At 42.0% G+C, this 24,465-nt stretch overlaps 1 protein-coding gene across 3 annotated transcripts in view; it reads left to right on the top strand.

The window, feature by feature from the left end:
- Positions 1-16,170, top strand: part of LPIN1 (lipin 1) — a 317,563-nt gene extending 301,393 nt beyond the window's left edge. For all 3 annotated transcript variants that reach the window (XM_069728107.1, XM_069728108.1, XM_069728109.1), the window contains exons 19-20: positions 5,689-5,792; positions 15,879-16,170. In XM_069728107.1, coding sequence (XP_069584208.1) covers positions 5,689-5,792; positions 15,879-16,038 — 264 coding nt within the window. In that variant the 3' untranslated portion in view covers positions 16,039-16,170. The remainder of the gene's footprint in view (positions 1-5,688; positions 5,793-15,878) is intronic.
- The last annotated feature ends 8,295 nt before the right edge of the window (positions 16,171-24,465 follow it).

Genomic DNA, 24,465 nt, shown 5'->3' on the forward strand with positions numbered 1-24,465 from the left:
ACCTATGGATGTTTTGTATACTCAGGCAGGTCTTATATGTTTACCTTGCCTGGTTACGTATTCACTGACTGTCTACAATTCTTTGTTTCGTTTGGTCTTCTTCCCCTCTTGTGTGCTTGCCTGTATGTCATGTGTGCTCAGTCTACACCATCTTTCCCCTGTTCAACTCCATCAGGCCGGTTCCAGCTGACCATATATTCATTTATTTAGTTAGTCAGTTAGCTTTTGTACTCCACTTCGTTCCCTCGTCCTCCATGCATGCTTATTACTTGCGCAGCGCTGTATATTCCATCTACTTTCTTACACTATGCGCAGCGCCGGATACCTCCGGCGCATGCGCACTGTGTAGTATTGGCAGAGACGTCTGCCAGTATGCGTGCTTCCGCCCTATCTGTGTCGTTTCCGGTTCCGGTTTCCGGCGTGCCCGGCTCATCACCTTGCCTTAGGATAAGGTATTTAAACTGGCATTGTTTGCCTCCTTGCATCTTCCCCTGACGAAGCCGTCCTTGTGACGGCGACACGCGTTGGGTTCGCTCCCCACGCTGTGCCCTTCTTCTGGCACCTAGTCCCCTCCGTTGGACTCTCTGTTATAGTGCCTGTAGGGTTCTATTTGGCTGTACCTAGGACCTAGGTCTTGGTTGTGCTTTCTTCCCTTGAGTAATTATACCACTACTGGGGTCATTTTGTGGTGTATATTTACTGCCACTTCACCCAGTCACTCTATACCCCTGTGCCATGCTGACAGCCGACCCTGGTATTTAGCACGCTTTATCTTCTATGTCCTATTCAGATCACTGTGCATGCGGACATACCCTGTTCCTACATCAGGTGCTATTTATCATTTTGTTCCTCCGGGGGGATCTTTATGTACTGACTGTGCCGTTTTATTATTAAGACTGTGGGCGCGTGGCACTGCTGTGTATTATACGATTGACTTGGCTATGTTATTTGCTGTATGTGCCCGTGCTTATTTGTAGACTTTTTGTGGCGGGCCAGTGTGGGGATTATGGCATTATGCCATTTTAATTGTTTTTTAAATTGTGCATCAATAAAAGTTTTCCTTTTTTCACTATTTACTAGTGGTGTGCGATTTAATATAGAGTGGTGCTTTTTCTTTTTTGTTTTATTGTCTTCTATACCATCTCTTTCGCACCCCTTTATATTATTTGATTATTGGTAGTGCGCTGGTTACTTTTTGTATACACAGCAAGATTGTGACCCTGCTGAAAGTCAGGTTCCTCTTCCCGCATACCATACCACCTTACACGGGGACAAAGAGGAAGGTGCAGATGAAAGTGCAGGTTCCTTCATCAGGTGGGGGGAGGAATACTAGTTGGCGACGTCACTGGCACAGGGCCTCTCATAGTACGCAAAAGTGTTGCTGCCGGTGGGAGGCGCCCCCGCCGTGCAAACACACCGCTGTACTTTGAGGGGCCCTGTGCCAGTGCCAACGAGTGGGCCCCCCCTGCTTGCTCAGGATCACAGCACTTGCAAAGTTGAAATACTTTCCTCTCCCTGCTCCACTGCCGTGACGCGTTCCAGATTTCCTGGGCCCACTAATTACTTGAACCAGCCGTACCCCCCACAACTTTAGCGAAATGACCCCCAATTTCAAATGCCTTCCAATTATTATAAGCTAAATTACGATTGACAAGCTTCAGTAAAAAGAATGGATGTTTTTGCCATTAAAATGGGCAGTGTAGGTGTTTTCCTGGCCTCCACTCACTGCCGACTATGCTCCCCCATTGACTTGCATTGGGTTTCGTGTTTCGGGCGATACCCGACTTTTCGCGATAATCGGCCGATTCCACTCGACTCGACTTCTAAGATAGTCGGGTTTCGCGAAACACGGCTCGACTCTAAAAAGGTCAAGGTCGCTCAACCCTAGTGAAAGGTAATTGTCTCACATAGTTGTCAAAAACCGATTACCTTTGCTGGAACTGCAGGTTTCTGTTCCCCAATCTATTTCAGGGTAGTTGAAGTCCCCCATAATAATGACTTCTCCTTGAGTCGCAGCTTCATCTATTTGCTTTACGAGGATATTCTCCATTGCTTCCATTATTTTTTGAGATTTATAACAAACCCCTATCAGTAATTTATTATTTTTTCCCCCTCCCCTTATCTCCACCCACAGGGACTCTAAATTTTCATTAGATTCACCTATATTATCACGCAGGATGGGTTTTAAGGACGATTTTACATATAGACACACCCCACCCCCTCGCTTATCCATTCGGTCATTTCTGATCAGGCTATAGCCCTGCAAGTTAACAGCCCAGTCATGACTCTCATCCAGCCACGTTTCAGATATCCCCACCATGTCATAATTATGCTCCAACAACATTAATTTTAATTCTTCCATTTTGTTGGCAAGGCTTCTGGCATTAGTATACATGCACTTGATGTTCCTCTCTGTACCTCTATTCTTTCTTAAATTGTTAACTGTTCTAACCCCTCCCCCCATGCCACCGCCACCCCCATCTTCCTTATTTGTGATCAGGTCTCTATCTGCACTATCATCCCCTCCTATAAAATGAATTCCCTCCCCCCAATCCCACTCCTCCAACCTTCTAGCCATTTTCTCCTCCAACACAGCTGCACCCGTCCCTAGCGTAGAGCCTGTAGCCAACTGAGAAGTCGGCCCAGTTCTGCAAAAACCCAAACCCCTCCTTCCTACACCAATTCTTCAGCCACTTATTAACCTCCCTATTCTCCCGTTGCCTCTCTGGCGTGGCACGTGGTACAGGCAGTATTTCGGAAAATACCACGTTGGAGGTCCTTGCTTTCAGCTTGCAGCCTAATTCCCTGAAATCATCTTTAAGGACCTTCCACCTACCTCTAACTTTGTCATTTGTGCCAATGTGCACCATGACCGCTGGGTCCTCACCAGCCTCTCCCAGTAATCTGTCCACCCGATCAGCGATGTGTCAGACTCGAGTGCCAGGTAGGCAGCACACCGTTCGATGATCCCTGTCTTTGTGACAGATTGCCCTATCTGTTCCGCTAATAATTGAGTCCCCCACTACCAGCACCTGTCTGGCCTGCCCTGCTCTTCTATTTCCCTCCTTACTGGAGCAGTCACTCCTCCGGCTTTCAGAGGACATGCCTGGCTGCAGCAGTGCTAGCCCTGTGCTGGCACCCCCCTAATCTGCCAACTTAGCAAACTTATTGGGGTGTGCAAGATCAGGACTAGCCTCCCTGGCACTCTTCCCTCTATCCCGCTTCCTAACTGTCACCCAGCTTGATTCTTCACCATCCTGCAGCTCCATCCTACCATCCCCCACCTCATCTGTCCCATTGAGCGTCTGCTCAGTGAGCAGAAGACTCCTTTCCATGTTGTCAATGGATCTCAGTGTTGTCAGCTGCACATTTAGATCCAGAATCTGGGTTTCCAAGTGCAGAACGTGCTCACATCTTGCACAGCAGTATGCACCCTCGACCGGCTGCTCAAGGATAGCAGTTATGTGGCAAGATGTGCACTGGATGGCATTAACAATAGTGGAGCACATTTCCTAATCGGGATTGCACCAGACAGGACCGTTAAACAAAAAAAAAATAAATGCAAAGTATCAATAAAACATAGACCGCTATTCAGTAATTCCTCCCTTGGAAACTCCCTGACCCCAAAGTCACTGAATCACAAGTCACACTTACGCTCAGGTCACACTCGCTTAGCTGAAGATTTAAAGAATATTTTTTTTTTCTTTTTCCCCTCAGCTGCAATCCACCTTGCTGCTCAATGCACTTCTCTCTCTTGTAAATCTCTCCCATTTGTAAATCTTTGTCTCCCTCTGGTAAATCACTTTCTCCTCCTGCCGTAAATCAATCCGTCTCCCCTTTTTGTAAATCAATCTGTATCCCCCTGACGTAAATCTCTGTCTCCCCCTGTCGTAAATATCTGTCTCCCCCTGTCATAAATCTCTTTCTTCACCTGTCGTAAATCTGTCTCCCCCTGCCGTAAAGCTCTCTGTCTCCCCATGCTGTAAATCTCTCTATCTCCCCCTTTCGTAAATCTCTGTCTCCCCTGTCGCAAATGTCTGTCTCCCCCTGTCATTAATCTCTGTCTCCCCTGTCGTAAATGTCTGTCTCCCCCTGTCGTAAATCTGTCTCCCCCTGTCATAAATCTATGTCTCCCCCTGTCATAAATCTCTGTCTCCCCCTGCCCTAAAGCTCTCTGTCTCCCCATGCTGTAAATATCTCTGTCTCCCCCTTTCGTAAATCTCTGTCTCCCCCTGTCGTAAATCTCTGTCTCCCCTTACCCTAAAGCTCTGTCTCCCCATGCTGTAAATATCTCTGTCTCCCCCTTTCATAAATCTCTGTCTCCCCTGTCGCAAATGTCTGTCTCCCCCTGTCGTAAATCTGTCTCCCCTGTCGTAAATCTTTGTCTTCACCTGTCGTAAATCTCTGTCTCCCCCTGCCGTAAAGCTCTCTTTCTCCCCATGCTGTAAATCTCTCTGTCTCCCCTTTTCGTAAATCTGTCTCCCCTGTTGCAAATGTCTGTCTCCCCCTGTAGTTAATCTCTGTCTCCCCTGTCGTAAATGTGTGTCTCCCCCTGTCGTAAATCTCTATCTCCCCCTGCCATTAAGCTCTCTGTCTCCCCATGCTGTATATCTCTCTGTTTCCCCCTTTCGTAAATCTCTGTCTCCCCCTGTCATAAATCTCTGTCTCCCCTGTCGTAAATGTCTGTCTCCCCCTGTCATAAATCTCTGTCTCCCCTGTCGTAAATGTCTGTCTCCCCCTGTCGTAAATCTCTCTGTCTCCCCCTGACGTTGATCTCTGTGTCTCCCCTGCCATAATTCTTTCTGTCTCCACCTGCCGTAAATCTGTCTCTTGCTTCCTCTCTACCTGCCTTTTGTAAATCTCTCTCCCTTTTGTAAACCTCATCCAATCTGCTTATTCTGAATTATCTTTATTGTACATTATTGGACAACCGCTTTTTAATTTGAAGCCTGACCGGTGACAATCGTAGATCTTGCTTCAGATACCTGTATGAATCACCGGGTATGCTGCAGCTATTATCGCCAGTATCCCTTTATATGATGTCCGCATGTTCTACAATGTTCACAAAAAAATACACTTTAAAACACAATTTTCTTTTTTTTTAAATATATGAAATTGTTAATTTTGATTCCACGATCCTTAGTTTTCTTTTCACTTTGAATAAGCGATAATTTGGGTTTGGAAATGTTCCGAGTCTTACAGCGGTTATCTCTGCTCATCTGTAGCTCAGCACAGTCTGAATCAGTATTTCTCATGTGAAGTCACGAGCCCGTTTGCCTGTTAATATTTTATGTATCCACCTCCTATAAAACGCTGCGACATCCACACAGCTTATCGCTCCCCGTGGTAACAGGATCTTGGTTTTGGCAGGATTAGATCTGACTGAATAGGACAGAGATTAAAACACTTGTATTAATCCAATAGGAGGCGTCAGTGAATTTACGACGGTGTCCACATAAAACCCAAGCACTCGCGCACTCTTAGAGGATATTTATTGAATCTTACACGGAACCTTTTTATTGGACTTTTTCTCATTCTGTGTTTTTTATCTGCTTACACAGAGGACTTCTCTTTATGACGTGATAAATCAATGGAAATGCTCTGAACTTGCCGGAGTTGATGCCATTATTGCTCCGTAAAACTGCCAACACTGTAAACTAATCTGCGTATTTTTTATGATTTACACAGGATGTTTATTCATATAAGCAAGTGGGAGTTTCTCTAAACAGAATATTTACCGTCAATCCCAAAGGAGAACTCATTCAGGAGCATGCGAAGACCAACATCTCCTCGTGAGTATCTGTCCTGTTGTAACTTGGTAGAGTAGACGATTGTGGGGCATTGGACCGCTCAGCTTGGACACCAATTTTATGAAGCCCTAAGCCAACTGATATAAACCTTTTTGAAAATCGGAAGGCGTTACAGAATTGTGCGGAGTCAGACTCGAATATTCCAAAACATTTTACAGTGAGAACGCACAAGTAATAAAGGGGTTTTACCATGATTGGATGTTATCCCCTGTCGTAACTTAATAATCGCTGGGAATCCATTTGCTGTGAGTCCCACCCATTTGCAGAAGGGAATTTGGAAAAGCCCTGTCGATATGGAGCGGAGGTCGAACATGCACAACTCCGCTCCAATCATTGACTATTTGATTGCCAAAGATAGCCAAGGACAGTGTAATAACTTTCAATTTTGGTAAAACCCTTGTCCCACCCATCTGCAGAACAGATTTTGGAAAAGCCCTGTCGATATGAAGCGGAGGTCAAACATGCACAACTCCGCTCCAATCATTGCCTATTTGACTGCCGAAGATAACCTAAAACAGTGCGATAACTTTCAATTTTGCTAAAACTCATCCCACCCATCTGCAGAATGGATTTCGGAAAAGCCCTGTCGATATGGAGCAGAGGTCAAACATGCACAACTCCGCTCTAATCATTGCCTATTTGACTGCCGAAGATGACCTAAGACAGTGCGATAACTTTCAATTTTGCTATAACTCATCCCACCCATCTGCAGAAGGGATTTCGGAAAAGCCCTGTCGATATGGAGCAGAGGTCGAACATGCACAACTCCGTTCCCATCATTGCCTATTTGACTGCTGAAGATAACTGAGGACAGTGCTATAACTTTCAATTTTGGTAAAAATACCCTTTATGGGTATGTTCACACTTTGCATTTATTACGTAGCGTATTTGGTGCATAAAATGTCCATCATTGTACAGTACCAGCATAATCAGTGACATTTCTGAAATCTCATGTACACACTGTTTTTTTCCCCACATATTTTTGTTGTTTCTTGCCTCCACTCTGGTTTTTGGTGCAGTAAAAACCTGCTGCAAAAAAAGGCAACGTGTGAACATACCCTAATGGAGTTGTAAGTAGATAAACTGTATGAAGTGCGGCGGCGTCTAAAAATCACTAAAATTGACAAATCTCCGGGCCCGGATGGGATACACCCTCGAGTACTGCAGGAATTAAGTACAGTCATTGATAGACCATTATTTTTAATCTTTAAAGACTCCATAATAACAGGGTCTGTGCCACAGGACTGGCGTATAGCAAATGTGGTGCCAATATTCAAAAAGGGGACAAAAACTGAACTCGGAAATTATAGGCCAGTAAGCTTAACCTCTACTGTGGGTAAAATCCTGGAGGGCATTCTAAGGGATGCTATACTGGAGTATCTGAAGAGGAATAACCTCATGACCCAGTATCAGCACGGGTTTACTAGGGACCGTTCATGTCAGACTAATTTGATCAGTTTCTATGAAGAGGTAAGTTCCAGATTGGACCAAGGGAACCCAGTGGATGTAGTGTATATGGACTTTTCAAAAGCTTTTGATACGGTGCCACACAAAAGGTTGATACATAAAATGAGAATAATGGGGATAGGGGAAAATATGTGCAAGTGGGTTGAGAGCTGGCTCAGGGATAGGAAACAAAGGGTGGTTATTAATGGAGCACACTCGGACTGGGTAGCGGTTAGCAGTGGGGTACCACAGGGGTCAGTATTGGGCCCTCTTCTTTTTAACATATTTATTAATGACCTTGTAGGGGGCATACAGAGTAGAATTTCAATATTTGCAGATGACACTAAACTCTGCAGGGTAATCAATACAGAGGAGGACAATTTTATATTACAGGATGATTTATGTAAACTAGAAGCTTGGGCTGATAAATGGCAAATGAGCTTTAATGGGGATAAATGTAAGGTCATGCACTTGGGTAGAAGTAATAAGATGTATAATTATGTGCTTAATTCTAAAACTCTGGGCAAAACCGTCAATGAAAAAGACCTGGGTGTATGGGTGGATGACAAACTTAAATTCAGTGGCCAGTGTCAGGCAGCTGCTACAAAGGCAAATAAAATAATGGGATGCATTAAAAGAGGCATAGATGCTCATGAGGAGAACATAATTTTACCTCTATACAAGTCACTAGTTCGACCACACTTAGAATACTGTGCACAGTTCTGGTCTCCGGTGTATAAGAAAGACATAGCTGAACTGGAGCGGGTGCAGAGAAGAGCGACCAAGGTTATTAGAGGACTGGGGGGTCTGCAATACCAAGATAGGTTATTACACTTGGGGCTATTTAGTTTGGAAAAACGAAGACTAAGGGGTGATCTTATTTTAATGTATAAATATATGAGGGGACAGTACAAAGACCTTTCTGATGATCTTTTTAATCATAGACCTGAAACAGGGACAAGGGGGCATCCTCTGCGGTTGGAGGAAAAAAGGTTTAAGCATAATAACAGACGCGGATTCTTTACTGTAAGAGCAGTGAGACTATGGAACTCTCTGCCGTATGATGTTGTAATGAGTGATTCATTACTTAAATTTAAGAGGGGACTGGATACCTTTCTGGAAAAGTATAATGTTACAGGGTATATACACTAGATTCCTTGATAGGGCGTTGATCCAGGGAACTAGTCTGATTGCCGTATGTGGAGTCGGGAAGGAATTTTTTTCCCCAATGTGGAGCTTACTCTTTGCACATGGGGTTTTTTTGCCTTCCTCTGGATCAACATGTTAGGTTAGGCTATGGGTTGAACTAGATGAACATATAGTCTTCCTTCAACCTTAATAACTATGTAACTATGTAACTATGTAACTAAGTGCCCTGGAGTGCTAACATATATTGCTCCAAACTACGACTTGAAAACAAATTCACTTCACTTTTAAACCTTTTCGAAAATCATCTTAAACAAAAAAAGAAACATTGATAAGAAAAATGGTAAATTGATTACAAATGCATATTTTTAGCACAGAATTTTGACATCTACACTATAAAGTGTGTGGCGTAAGGAAGACAAATGTGACTATGGGTCCTAGTGAGTTGCTTCCAACCTTTTGGTTAATCTTGCCCTGTAGATCTCATTTATCAGAACTGGGTATAACAAACTGGTCATATAACAAACGTAAAGTTGTAGGTCGCTATGAGCAGCAAGGCCCTAATGTAAATCCTAGATCTAACCTATGGCCGATGTTGGGGGGAAAACAGGATCAAACATGTTGAATTTCAACATGTCCATTTGACCCCAGGGGAGATGAGCCTCAGCCAGAATATGCATGTCTATAGGGGTCGGGATTAATGGCGGTCTGCCATCTTCGACCTGATGTGTAAGTCCAGTTTAGGGTATGGAGTCTTTTTGCGTTTCTGCTCTGTTTCTGCTGCCAAAACTCCATGAAAATCTCATTGTGCACGTAGCTTTAAAGGGTTTATCCAGGGGCTCTCTTTAAGCATTAATAGGTGAGATAAAGTGGATAATTCCAACATCTGCAATTGAATTAAAATAAATAAATAAATAAAACATAATTATTTGTTCACTCTAAAATTTCAAAGGCGAGTCATAGTCTTGATTAAGGGCCTTGCATGGGCTCGAAACGCGTAGGCTAGGTTTGTTTTAATTATTGTGGCTGCGAAATTTTAGTGTAATCAAATATATATATATATATATATATATATATATATATATATATATATTTTTTTTTTTTTTTTTTTTTTTTTCAATTCAATTGTGGATGCTGGAATTATCTACCTTATTCACATTTGGGAACTGGTCCACACATTTGGCCGTGCACCGCACCCAACAAACTACTGTCGAAAAGCTGCTGATGTGGTGTCCGTCAGCCGCTTACCAGACTTTGTGCACACGTAGCAGTGATCATGCATCTGTCCTATTGATGGAAATGGGCTGCGGGTATAGTACTTGCCCGGCATTCACAATGCGAGAAAATACCTGGCAAACATGCCACATAATTACATCCGGATGTGGATGCTCCTTAGTCTCAGGGTAGGGTCTGTGCTCCTTCACTTACTGGAGACTGTAATAGTCTGTTACATTGATCATAAGGTCAACACTCTGTTATGGCCTCCAACAAAAAAGTTTGTAAAAGTAAAAAAAAAAAATACCCCAAAGCTCCCTTTTTTCTTTTCTACAGACCCTTGCTGAAATATAAACAATTTTCATGATACATTACCCTTTAGTGGATTTTATATTGGCATTTTTAAATTAATGGGATTTTAGGTAAACGTATGATTTATTATTTTTTCTGCAAATTCTGAAAAAAGTATTGATTGTTCATAAATAAAATCCCCTAAAAAATGTTTTTTGATCATATATTTAATCATCTGTCCTAAAATTGTGATTTGATCAATTGTCAATGGAATGCAAAAATAGTAGGAATCCAATTAGCACACAGATTCATTAATTACTTTCCCGAGAATCTTTCCTCAGTAATTATCTCTGCTTGGTTATTAGGCGATGCGAAAACCTGCTGATAATAAAGCTCAGTGCTGCTGATAATTATATGATGATATATATATATACGGTATATATATATATATATATATATATATATACAGCTCTGAAAACTATGTGCAGTTTAATATAATGTGCTATAATCTCTGGTAAAATATACTTAATATTGCTTGCTTGTGTTTCACCTTTTGTGGGATTTTCTCTCTGCGACTGTATTTATATAGTGACACTGATGGAGTTGATCATATGGTTTGTAGCCTTTATAATTAAAGTATTATTCTCATCGTCTACCTTAAATCCCTGGAATATTGGACCTGCATCTATCTCAAGATCAGGGCCCTAATAGGGTTATTCCCAAATTGTTATCTCTGAGCTGCTTCCTTACTGTCTCCTAACCTCCTGGCTTCTGGTGGGGCGGTGCTTTCCTCCTTGAGTGACAGTTCTGGTGAATAGCAGAGCTGTACTAGTATTAAAACTATAAAGCTCAGCACCAGTTCTGCTGTAACACATACAGCCATCAGTGGTTTGTTCTGGAGTGTGTGCACTTCTTATCACTATATATACACATAGAGATAACAGGGTGTTTCAGCAACACACTGGGTGCCAAGGTTTGTGATTCTACAGGCTGGAGTCACACTTAACGCATAAAAAATCGGTCCAATTTTGACGGACGAGAATCGCAGCAATGTTCTCCGAATAGTGATCAGTGATCCGTGTGTAATCCGTTTGCTGTGCGATGATGCGATTTCCTCGCATCAAGTAACCGTGTGACACCTGTATGGCATCCGTATGCAATGCGATTTTAACATGAGCTTTTACATACAGCAGTTCTCTCTCTGTAAAAGCTCATGTTAAAATTGCATTGTAGTACACAACTGTACACATCCTTTTAAAACCAAATATTCTTCAAAACATGTATATATATATATATATATATATATATATATATATATATATATATGCAGTCATGGCCAAAAGTATTGACACCCCTTCAATTCTGTCAGATAATACTCATTTTCTTCCTGAAAATGATTGCAAACACAAAAAGAATTGTCCTAAAGCCAAATTGGATATAATTCCACACCAAACATAAAAAAGGGGGTGGACAAAAGTATTGGCACTGTTCGAAAAATCATGTGATGCTTCTCTAATTTGTGTAATTAACAGCACCTGTAACTTACCTGTGGCACCTAACAGGTGTTGGCAATAACTAAATCACGCTTGCAGCCAGTTGACATGGATTAAAGTTGACTCAACCTCTGTCCTGTGTCCTTGTGTGTACCACATTGAGCATGGAGAAAAGAAAGAAGACCAAAGAACTGTCTGAGGACTTGAGAAACCAAATTGTGAGAAAGCATGAGCAATCTCAAGGCTACAAGTCCATCTCCAAAGACCTGAATATTCCTGTCTCTAACGTGCGCAGTGTCATCAAGAAGTTTAAAGCCCATGGCACTGTGGCTAACCTCCCTAGATGTGGACGGAAAAGAAAAATTGACAAGAGATTTCAACGCAAGATTGTGCGGATGCTGGATAAAGTACCTCGACTAACATCCAAACAAGTTCAAGCTGCCCTGCAGGCCGAGGGTACAACAGTGTCAACCCGTACTATCCGTCGGCATCTGAATGAAAAGGGACTGCATGGTAGAATACCGAGCAAGACCCCACTTCTTACCCGGAGACATAAAAAAGCCAGGCTGGAGTTTGCCAAAACTTACCTGAAAAAGCCTAAAACGTTTTGGAAGAATGTTCTCTGGTCAGGTGAGACAGAAGTAGAGCTTTTTGGGCAAAGACATCAACATAGAGTTTACAGGAGAAAAAAAGAGGCATTCAAAGAAAAGAACACGGTCCCTACAGTCAAACATGGCGGAGGTTCCCTGATGTTTTGGGGTTGCTTTGCTGCCTCTGGAACTGGACTGCTTGACCGTGTGCATGGCATTATGAAGTCTGAAGACTACCAACAACTTTTGCAGCATAATGTAGGGCCCAGTGTGAGAAAGCTGGGTCTCCCACAGAGGTCATGGGTCTTCCAGCAGAACAATGACCCAAAACACACTTCAAAAAGCACTAGAAAATGGTTTGAGAGAAAGCACTGGAGTCTTCTAAGGTGGCCAGCAATGAGTCCAGACCTGAATCCCATAGAACACCTGTGGAGAGATCTAAAAATGGCAGTTTGGAGAAGGCACCCTTCAAATATCAGGGACCTGGAACAGTTTGCCATAGAAGAATGGTCTAAAATTCCAGCAGAGCATTGTAAGAAACTCATTGATGGTTACCGGAAGCGGTCGGTCGCAGTTATTTGGCTAAAGGTTGTGCAACCAAGTATTAGGCTGAGGGTGCCAATACTTTTGTCTGGCCCATTTGTGGAGTTTTGTGTGAAATGATCAATGTTTTGCTTTTTACGTCATTCTCTTTTGTGTTTTTTCATTTAAGACAAATTAAATGAAGATAATAATACAAAATAATTTGTGTTTGCAATCATTTTCAGGAAGAAAATGAATATTATCTGACAGAATTGCAGGGGTGTCAATACTTTTGGCCATGACTGTGTGTATATATATATATATATATATATATATATATATGTATATATATATATATATATATATATACTGTATGTATATATATATATATATATATATATATATATATATGTATATATACATAGTGCCTTGCTAAAGTACTCGTACTTTTCAACCTTTTCCCACATATCATACTTCAAACATAAAGATACCAAATGTACATTTTTGGTGAAGAATCAACAAGTGGTACACAATTGTGAAGTTGAACGAAATTTATTGGTTGTTTTAAATTTATGTGGAAATACAAAAACTGAAAAGTGGGGTGTGCAATATTATTCAGCCCCTTTAACTTAATACATTGTTGCGCCACCTTTGCTGCGATTACAGCTGCAAGTCGCTTGGGGTATGTCTCTATCAGTTTTGTACATCGAGAGACTGAAATTCTTGCCCATTCTTCCTTGGCAAACAGCTCGAGGTCAGTGAGGTTTGATGGAGATCGTTTGTGAACAGCAGTTTTCAGCTCTTTCCACAGATTCTAGATTGGATTGAGGTCTGGACTTTGGCTTAGCCATTCTAACACCTGGATACCTTTATTTGTGGATCATTCCATTGTAGATTTTGCTTTATGTTTGGGATCATTGTCTTGTTGGAAGACAAATCTCCGTCCCAGTCTCAGGTCTTTTGCAGACTCGAACAGGTTTTCTTCAAGTATAGTCCTGTATTTGTCTCCATCCATGTTCCCATCAATTTTAACCATCTGTCCTGTCCCTGCTGAAGAAAAGCAGGCCCAATCCATGATGCTGCCACCACCATGTTTGACAGTGGGGATGGTGTGTTCAGGGTGTGAGCTGTGTTGCCTTTACGCCAAACATATCGTTTGGCATTGTTGCCAAAAAGTTTTTTTTTTTGTTTCATCTGACCAGAGCACCTTCTTCCACATGTTTGGTGTGTCTCCTGGGTGGCCTGTTGCAATCTTTAAACAACACTTTTTATGGATATCTTTGAGAAAGTACATATATATACACTACCGGTCAAAAGTTTAAGGTCGCCCAGACAATTTTGTGTTTTCCATGAAAACTCATACTTTTATTAATCAAATGAGTTGCCAAATGAATTGAAAATCTAGTCCAGACATTGACAAGGTTCAAAAAAAAGATTCTTATTTGAAATCATAATTTTCTTCTTCAAACTTTGCTTTCGCCAAAGAATGCTCCCTTTGCAGCAACTACAGCATTAAAGACCTTTGGCATTCTAGCAGTTAATTTGCTGAGGTAATCTAGAGAAATTTCACCCCATGCTTCCAGAAGCCCCTAGCACAAGTTGGTTTGGCTTGATGGGCACTTTTTTCGTACCATATGGTCAAGCTGCTCCCACAACAGCTCAACAGGGTTGAGATCTGGTGACTGCGCTGGCCACTCCATTACAGATAGAATACCAGCTGCCTGCTTCTTCCCTAAATAGTTCTTGCATAATTTGGAGCTGTGCTTTGGGTCATTGTCCTGTTGTAGGATGAAATTGGCGCCAATCAAGCGCTATCCACAGGGTATGACATGGCGTTGCAAAATGAAGTCATAGCCTTCCTTATTCAAAATATCTTTTACCTTATATAAATCTCCTACTTTACCAGCACCAAAGCAACCCCAGACCATCACATTACCTCCACCATGCTTGACAGATGGCGTCAGACACTCTTCTAGCATCTTTTCAGTTGTTCTGCATCTCACAAATGTTCTTCTGTGTGATCCAAATACCTCAAACTTGGATTCGCCTGTCCATAACACTTTTTTCCAATCTTCCTCTGTCCCATGTCTGTGTTCTTTTGCCCATATTAATCTTTTCCTTTTATTAGCCAGTCTCAAGTATGGCTTTTTCTTTGCCACTCTTCCCTGAAGGCCAGCATCCCGGAGTCGCCTCTTCATTGTAGACGTTGACACTGGCGTTTTGCGTGTACTATTTAGTGAAGCTGCCAGTTGAGGACCTGTGAGGCGTCGATTTCTCAAACTACAGACTCTAATGTACAGTTGTGCAGCGGGGTCTCCCACTTCTCTTTCTACTCTGGTTAAAGCCTTTTTGTTCTCTCTCTCCTCTGAAGGGAGTAGTACACACCGTTGTAAGAAATCTTCAGTTTCTTGGCAATTTCTCTCATGGAATAGCCTTCATATCTAAGAACAAGAATAGATTGTCGAATTTCACATGACATTTTTTTCTGGCCACTTTGAGAGTTTAATGGAACCAACAAATGTAATGCTCCAGCTTCTCAACTAGCTCAAAGGAAAGTCAGGTTTATAGATTCTCTAATCAGCTAAACTGTTTTCAGCTGTGCTGACATACTTGCACAAGGGTTTTCAAGGGTAGTCTAATCATTCATTAGCCTACGTTCACAGTGTATATATCTATTCTATTCTAACCTCAGTGTGATTTTACTGTACACCGCACATGAATTGCCGGGTTTTCAAAGGACACCGGTGCGTATTTCTTGCAAGTCACACTGATGGTCCCCGTGTGGTGTGCGATTTTTTTTTTCTCGCACCCAGAGACTTGCATTGGCGAGTCTTGGCTGATATATGCTGCAAATCCTAACTTAGCTAGTTAGCACCTACTCACCAGATAAGTGATAACTTGCTGATTGCTGTTGAGTCTGCACACTCACAACCCCACCCATCCCACGAACGCAGCTCTGAAATGTCACGCAAGAGTGGAGCTTGACCACGCGTATGCACAGGCACTCTGAGATAGCCTGAGTACAGTGATTAGCAAGTTATAAACCATCCTGTGCAAAAAAAAAGTGGGGAGTCAATTTTTTAAGGGTTTAAAACAGCAATTTTCCCCCAGAAATAGCACCAATTTTGTCCATTACCGGGGTCTGGTACTGCAGTCGAGACTCATTTAGGTGATATATCAATGGACAGTGTTATTCCTTTAAAAAAAAACCACTGAAATGTTTTTCTAAAATTATATATTTTCCTAAATTTTTGAGACTTTGGAGAAGCGGCTCAACTACCTGCAATATCCAAGAACGACTGTGGTCATTATATACTGTAGTGCTCACCATGTTGCCACTCACATGACTTTTTTTGTCTTTTCAGCTACGTTCGGCTCTGTGAGGTGGTGGATCACGTCTTCCCGCTGTTAAGAAGAAGCCATTCCTCGGATTTCCCTTGCTCAGACACTTACAGCAATTTCACATATTGGAGAGAACCTTTACTCCCATTTGAGAACCAAGATCTACACCCTACGGCTTCTTAAGGAAAAAGTAAAACAAAAAAAATCTGTGCTACATCTGATACATCTCGATGCCCTGAACTTCATCGGCTGCGCAAGTCGGGTGGCAAAATAATTATTTTGACTTGATATGTTCCAGCTGGGATTGCTTCTGCTGTTTTCGAGGAGGTTTCTATAGAATTTGCGTTCTTCAGAGAAATGTATTGATTGACATGAGTAATATGCGCTTTCTCTGTACATGACCGGAGGGGTGTGTGCGTACTGTAACACAAGACTGCACCCTCCCCTCCTAATACGCGAGGCTTCTGTGGCATCAGATCCCAACTGGGAAAAGAATCTAGGCTATGAAATCCTGCAATGTGAAGGGAGATGCAATTAATATCATCCGGCCATTGTTTTTCCACTGTTCTATTTCGATATAGGGAAGGACAAGCTTATTTATAATGTACGGTCTCCACCGAACTGAGGTCCTTGGGTGTAACGCTTATGTTAAAGTGTTCCCTCCCATTGAGTTCTATATGGTTGCGATGCTAGACTGTGTAAGCGTATATTGCACCTACGTTAGCCAATCAGATTTACTTCAAAGCATTAATCTGATTACTTGCTATGGGCAATCCCCAGAATTAAGGCCAATTTGGTACATTTTGGGAAGTTCTGTGTAATGAAGAGATTAGTGGATAGATAGGTCCTGTACATTTCTCAGGACTAAGCCATGCGGAAATGTATTTCTGGATCTGCCCAAAGACAAAGATTAATCTATACAATAATTAATAATCTAGGGGTATGTTTACACTTATTTATTTTTTTATGGATTTTGAAGCAGATCCTCTTTATAATCCCAATCTGAGAGTATTTGAATCAGTTTTTGATGCCAACTCGTGAGCATTTCTTAAGATTGATAGGGGTTTTACCACTAAGACCCACGATAAATGGTAGAATGGGAGTCCTGAGCTTCTGATCCGCACCAAGTGTGAAAGTAAGGTGTTTTTTGCATCACTCTTTACTTTTGAAAGCAGCAGTAGCCATACTTCTCAACATTGAAATCCCCAAAATTGGGATAGGTGAAGATGTTGGCTGGTGAAAACAAGTCATCACTAGTGATGAGCGTGCGTGCTGGGATAAGGTGTTACCTGAGTACCCTCGTGTGCTTATAGAGTATCATCGGCGTACTCGAATACTATATTTGAGTCATCGTAGCTGCATGTCTCATGTCTTTTTGACAGCCGCAACACATACAGGGATTTGTTAGGCAATCCATGCATGTGTCGCGGCTGTCGCAACACATGCATCCACGGTAACTCGAATATAGCAATCGAACACGCCGAAGACACTCTATTAGTACACGAGGGTACTCGGGTAACACCTTATCCCAGCACGCTCGCTCATCACTAGTCATCACCTGTCAAGTTGATACCTTGTTGATTGTGAGGGTCTAACCCCCAAAACCCTCACCGATTTGTAGAACAGGGAAACCTTTATCCATGCAGTGGCAGTGTTCATGTTTAACCATTGCTCCATTTATTCCCTATGGGGCTTCCTTGCACTGTGTTCGACTCTTTTCGGAAGCCCTATAGAGAATGAATGGAGCAATGGTTGGGTATTCAATCTGCCTCTTCATTTTGTAATGGGGATAAAATTTTCTACCGATCGATGCAGGATAGGGGATAACTTCTTTTTTCTGGGCAACCTCTTTAAACCTAACCCCAGAAGTGCCCCAAAAAGATCCACTTTTGGAATGAATTTGCATAAACACCACCCCTTTGTGGCCATTTTCGGAGTTGGCATGCATTCAGTAAAACTTCATGGCGTGAAAAGAAAGGGAACCAAGGTCCACTGTACTACTGGACAGTGGCAGCATTAACTCCTGGATCCCCACCAAGATTACATTTTTCACTTAGTGGACCTACAAATCCAGTAATCAATGAAGCTACATTGCCCGCTATGAAATTTTTGTAACCGGCACATATTTCACATACTGTACAGGACCACTATACACTGTACACTGATGTTTCGTTTGGTTTATCGTCTCCCAGAAGAAGACATCCATTGTTGTGTGTATGCATATAATAATACCATAGAATGAAAAGTAAGACTAGTATTAAATGCACATTATTATATGGCATGACGGCATACAGGGTACGTCATCGTATTGGCAGCTCTATCATTTAGGCTATCATTTCATCTGAAGCTGCAAGATGGCGTGGTTCTTTTTGACACTTCATTCAAATGGATCACACCAAAGGGATTTTATGCCTCGTATAAGAAAAAATAAAAATAACATAGGTGAAGAAAAGGAAAGCGCTGACAGCTTCTGCCTCAGTGAGCAGACATATTGATGGCCAGATGGCGGGCTTTTTTGAGAGACAATTACCTCACTGGCCCATCGGTCAGCACTTTTCAGAATGGTATCAAACCAAACTTTGAACTTTTCCTTCAGGCGTTCATCATCCATCCTAGTTTTCTAGAAACATTGATTTTTTTTCCTTGTTCAAAAATATTTTCCCCACCTCGCACTGTCGCCAGATGGCATCGCTCATCGACTCACTACCTAGACAGACATAGTATGCAGGATTCCATAGGACCGTTATAGAGTGCTATGTGGACTACTTATTCTTTCTATGAAAGAAATCCATGGGCCGCTTACATAGTAATGCAGGGTTTTTATTCACCTATATACTCATATCTATTTTTTTATTGTGTAATTGCTAAAAGGATGTATTGAGGTGCGACCAGTGTTGTGACAGAATCTTAATAATCGAGGGGGAAGAATCGCTGGGTTTACTGTGATGATCTATATTATTACTGGATGTTTTGATGCACTTAATTTACTCTTTATTAAAGCACAAAGCTGAGAAACTTGTTTGTCTTATGGATAGATTTGGGCTTAAAGGGAATCTGTCAGTAGGTTTTTGCTACCTCATCTGAGAGTAGCAGTATGTAGGCAAAGAGAATCTGAATCCAACGATGTATCACTTAGATTACTGAGTGCAGCCGTTCTGACACAATCAGAGCTTTTAGATTCAGACTGAAGCAGAGCTGAGAAAGCTAACCCCGCCCTCACCACAGCTAACCCCGCCCACACCATGCTCTCTGTGTACAAACTCCATAGACAGTGAGGTGCTTATTTGACGGACTAGTCCGGAAATGTTAATCTCTTAGTGAATAATCCTTCACAGTTAGTAAACTACAGCACCCACTTTAACAAGTGACACATCCCTGAATTTTTGTTTCAGACTCTATCCCCTGCTGTCTTATGATTACATGGCAAAAACCCACTGACAGATTACCTTTAAGTTGTGTATGTGAGAGCTCATTAGCTTTTTATACTAACTAGGCCTCATTTAGTAGGCTTGTTGCCCATAGCAACCAATCACAGCGCTGCTTTCATTTTTCCAGAGGAGTTTTAGAAATCTAAGCAGAGCGCTGATTGGTTGCTATGGGCAACAAGGTCATCTTGTCAGACAGTTTTGATAACTGAGGCATGATTTATTTTATTGGTTGTTGCTATAATTTTGAGAAACATTTGTGTTTATAAGACATATTATATAACACGTGACATAATTTATAATGTAGAATTAGGCTGGGGTGTGTAGAACTGCTGGTGTCTGGGACACAATTTTGCCCATGGATAAAACTCTCCACTGAAGTCATATAGTCATAGACCATTAATATGGGTTTGAACAAAGGATTATGGCCTTATGAGTATTAAGACAAGAAGCCATGATTGCTCCATCTAGACACCTTCCAACGTCATATTAATCAACTGCAGTATATGGATATATCGATGTAGCAGAGCTGAACATGTCTTTTAACTCTTCTGTGCAGTCTATTGAGGAACGCCGGTTTCAGATTGAATTAGAAACAGCTAGTACTCTCCACCAACAAGCAGAGGGTTGTGAAACCCAGTCATCTGTAGTTTGGAGGGACCTTTTGAACTCCATTTTTGGCAATCAAAAAGACACTGTTCTTGATTCAATCTTGGCAACAGAAGACAGCGCTGATCCCGGTCTCCAGTTCTGGTTTCAGATTTTCAAGACTCACAGTCCAAGTACGAACCATGACATTCAGATCGCCGGCAGGTCTCTTGACCTAAGTCTGGACATCTTGTTCCGCTCTTGGACTATGAATGTTGTACATGTGTAACTTGCCTAAGGTCTCATATTCACTGCACCAGGGGCAAATATATCATTGGTGCAGCCTGTGCCCAACAGGTTAGGGGGCCCGATCCATCTCCAAAGCCGGTGGAATTGGGCATTATTTTGCACTATTGGACTGCAAAGGTCCCACATATTGTTCTGGCACAGGGGCCTCTTCTGCCTGTGTCCGCCAGTCCACAGCACTATACAGAGGTACATGCGTCCATGCGGCTCCCTACTATGAAGTCGCAGGCATTTCACGTGTTGCCTTATGGCTTTTATGAACACATTGTTTGATTTGATAGAAAAGACCTTAATATGAATTTGGACTCGTTGGTAACATTTGGTCCCATAGTCGTACGGTTTCCCTATCTATAGACTAGGTAATAAATATATGATCACTGGGGGTCCTACCTCTGGTCCTGAGAAAAGGGGTCCTAAAGTCTCCTGTGTGAATAGAGCAGTGAGGCACATATGTAATGTCCGGATCACTCAGTCCTGTAGGACTGACAGCAATAACCATTCTGTCTGTCCCATGGCAGTGAATGTAGCGGTGGTCATGCCCTCAATTCACAGGGTCACTTCCATTAAAGTGTATAGACCAGTGGGCTCCCCGGATATCAACCATTTAACACCTTTCCTGTGGATAGGAGATAAATGTATTTAGCAGTAAAATATCTTTATAGAGCAATAATCGTTTTCATTTGCATATCATAACTCAACAGTTTGCATGAAAATAAGCAACTTTGAAATTTATCTTATCAGAGAAATCGGCTTCTTTTTCACGCCTACTAATAATTTAGAAAAAAATAAAAATAAAATGATGGTTAAGGCCGGGATCACACATCCGACATTCACGGTCCTAGTATGGATTTCAATGTATTGGCTGGCATCAAGACTCATGACACGAAAATGTATCCTCAGCCGCGCCAGACTATGAATGTTGTATATATGACAACTGGGAGTTATTACTGTAATTGTGTATTATTGTAGGATATACCCATAAGGCGTGCCAAGTGATGGTCAGCTCTGCTGCATCTATATATATATATATATTTTCATATTTAAATTATTTTCAATACTTTTATTATTTCTACACAATTAGTAGAGCTGAGTATTTTTCTATGCGGAGCGTGTGCTGTTTCTGAATTTTTTGTATTTTTAGTTAATCCTTTTGCTGTAATGTTGAGTTTGTTGCATGTACACTTATCCTCTCACCCCGTGAGGCTTCTCTATGGCTCTAAGCTGCTGTAGAGTATTTGACTGTTAATCAGTCTTCACTTCTCATGAGTGATCTCGGTCGTGCTACTCTAGAACCAGCCCTGCACCTTGTGATACTGACACCCGAAATCACAGGGAGATCCAAACTGGGAAAAATTACATAAGTGGCAGTGAGGGGATCTCGAATTTAATTGAAATATTTGCTGAAAATGTTTATCATTCACACAGGGTAGATAATACATGTCCTATCCAGGGGGGAAGGCCACGCCACTGAGACCCCTACCGGTCCTCCCAGTTCTACTCTCCGCAAGCTTTCAGTGCGAAACGGGTTTTTCTTACATTCATACAGGGCGGGTAATACATGTCCTATCGGGGGGGAATGACAGAAAAACGACTGGCACATCCAAACTAGTGTGAATAGGTGCATACCAGGAGCAGCTACCTCCATATACAATATACAATATACAAAAAAAAACAAAAAAAAAGGTTGCACTCTATCGTGCCAAAGCATGTCGAATATGAAATTATGAAATACATGAAATATGAATAGCAAAATGGCTGTTTGAACATTAGGAAAAATATTTGAGACACTTTGCACAGAATTTGGTCAAATAGTGTGTGCCCATCAACCTTCGTCAAGGTGGTCTCATTAATCTGATGGGTCCCTGACCTCCCTGTCCAAATGTGAACACTTACCGAAGGCTAATGTCTATATGCATGGGTGAATGTGGACACCTCTCTCAGTAAAGCCTACATATGGGTTGGCCGGAGCCAAGTGTAATTAGATGTAATTAAAAACCTCATCTAATGTTTTTAATTACTTCTAATCACACTTGGTTCCGGCCAACCCATATATGTAGGCTTTACTGAGAGAGGTGTCCACATTCACCCATGCATATAGACATTAGCCTTCGGTAAGTGTTCACATTTGGACAGGGAGGTCAGGGACCCATCAGATTAATGAGACCACCTTGACGATGGTTGATGGGCTCACACTATTTGGCCAAATTCTGTGCAAAGCATCTCAAATATTTTTCCTAATGTTCAAAAAGCCATTTTGCTATTCATATTTGATGTATTTCATATTCGACATGCTTTGGCACGATAGAGTGCAACCTTTTTTTTTTGTCTATCGGGGGGAAGGCCTCGCCATTGGGACCCCTAATGGTCCTTCTGGTGCCTTCTGTACAAAGGGGTTTTTCTTACATTCATACAGGGTAGGTAATACATGTCTTATCGGGGGGGGGGGAGGAAGGCATCATCACTGAGACCCCTACTGGTCCTCCCAGTTCTACTCTCTGAATGTCTTCTGTACGAAGGGGTTTTTCTTACATTCACACAGGGTAGGTAATACATGTCCAATCAGGGGGGAAGACCTCGCCACTGAGACCCCTACTGGTCCTTCTGGTTCTACTCTCTGCACACCTTCAGTGCGAAGGGATTTTTCTTACATTCATACAGGGTAGGTAATACATGTCCTATAGGGGGGAAGGCCTCGCTACTGGGACCCCTACTGATCCTCCCGGTTCCACTCTCCACACGTCTGCAGTGCAAATGCGTATTTCTTACATTCACACAGGGTAGGTAATACACGTCCTATTGGGGGGGAAGGCCTCGCCATTGGAACCCCTACAGGTCCTCCCGGTTCTACTCTCCGCACGCCTGCAGTGTGAAGGGTTTTTTATTATATTCACAAATGGTAGGTAATACATGTTCTATCGGAGGGGTGCGGGGCCTCGCCACTGCGACCCCTACTGTTCTGCACACCTGCAGCCTGGAGGAGTTTGAGAATATGGGCAATCCTCCCATTATGGGCATAGCTCCCATTATAATTGCATGGAACTGGTGGTCTCTGTCAGTCCCATAGGTTTGAATTGCTCCATTAACTTGCTCTGGGAAGGGGCGCCCGTTCTTGTGATTGTAGGGGTCACAGCGATCAGATATTTATCAACTAACCTGTAGAAAGGAAATAAATAGAATTGTGGAACAACCCTGATAGTGGAAGTTTTTGAGGGAGGCAAAATGCAGGTTTTGTTTTAGCATTTTGAACTGTATTTGGAAAATTGTGACAAAAGAGCGCAAAACTGCTACATATGGACGTATGAATTAAAGGCAATATGGATACTAGGAGTGATGCCCTAAAATTTTCCTCCCACCTCTGACCAGATCTTAAGTACGGTAATTGTAGTGCAAAATATAAGGATAATATGGTGACTTTTAGACTCTGATGACAAACATCTAAACCGTAAGTTCTTCTGGAAGATCTGTACTCCAGCTAATTTTGAAATTGAATGTCCATGAAATACAATGTGAAAGGTATGTACACTTTTGCAATCACCTTTTTTTTCAATCCTGAATGAAAAAAAATACAAAAATAAAACAAATTAGCAAAATCACTTTTTGTGTATGCATCTTGTCTACATCTTTTGCTACTCTACTAAATATTCCCTTTTTCTGGTAAGTTAGGCCTCATGCACACATCAGTTATTTTCTTGTACAGGCAAACCGGTCCAAGTTTCATCACTATTTCTTATCAGAGTTTGATCAGAGTTTCATCAGTTTTTGGGTACGTTGATGCAGCAGTATTTTAGTCAGTATTTCACATCGGTATTTGTCAGGGCGCTTTGACATTGCGTTCAGGTTCCCGTTCCTTGGCCTCGTGGGAGCTTGCGACGGCGGGGCCATAGACTCTAATGGTGCAAATAGAAGAATGAGAGCTCTGACGTGCATCTACTGGAGGTGGATACTCAGACATCATAGACTGCGCCTTTGTGTCCGCCTCCAGTAGGCGTATACTTCCGAAAATGATAGATGTCAAAGCTCACATTCTCTCTGCCAACACCCTTATAGTCTATGGCCTCAACGGTGCATACAGTTGTGGCCAAAAGTATTGACACCCCTGCAATTCTGTCAGATAAAATTCAGTTTCTTCCTGAAAATGATTGCAAACACAAATTCTTTGGTATTATTATCTTCATTTAATTTGTCTTTAATGAAAAAAACACAAAAAGAATTGTCCTAAAGCCAAATTGGATATAATTCCACACCAAACATAAAAAGGAGGTGGACAAAAGTATTGGCACTGTTCAAAAAA

The sequence above is a fragment of the Ranitomeya imitator genome, chromosome 5 (genome assembly GCF_032444005.1).
Source record: "Ranitomeya imitator isolate aRanImi1 chromosome 5, aRanImi1.pri, whole genome shotgun sequence".
In the NCBI taxonomy this organism is placed as follows: Eukaryota; Metazoa; Chordata; class Amphibia; order Anura; family Dendrobatidae; genus Ranitomeya; species Ranitomeya imitator.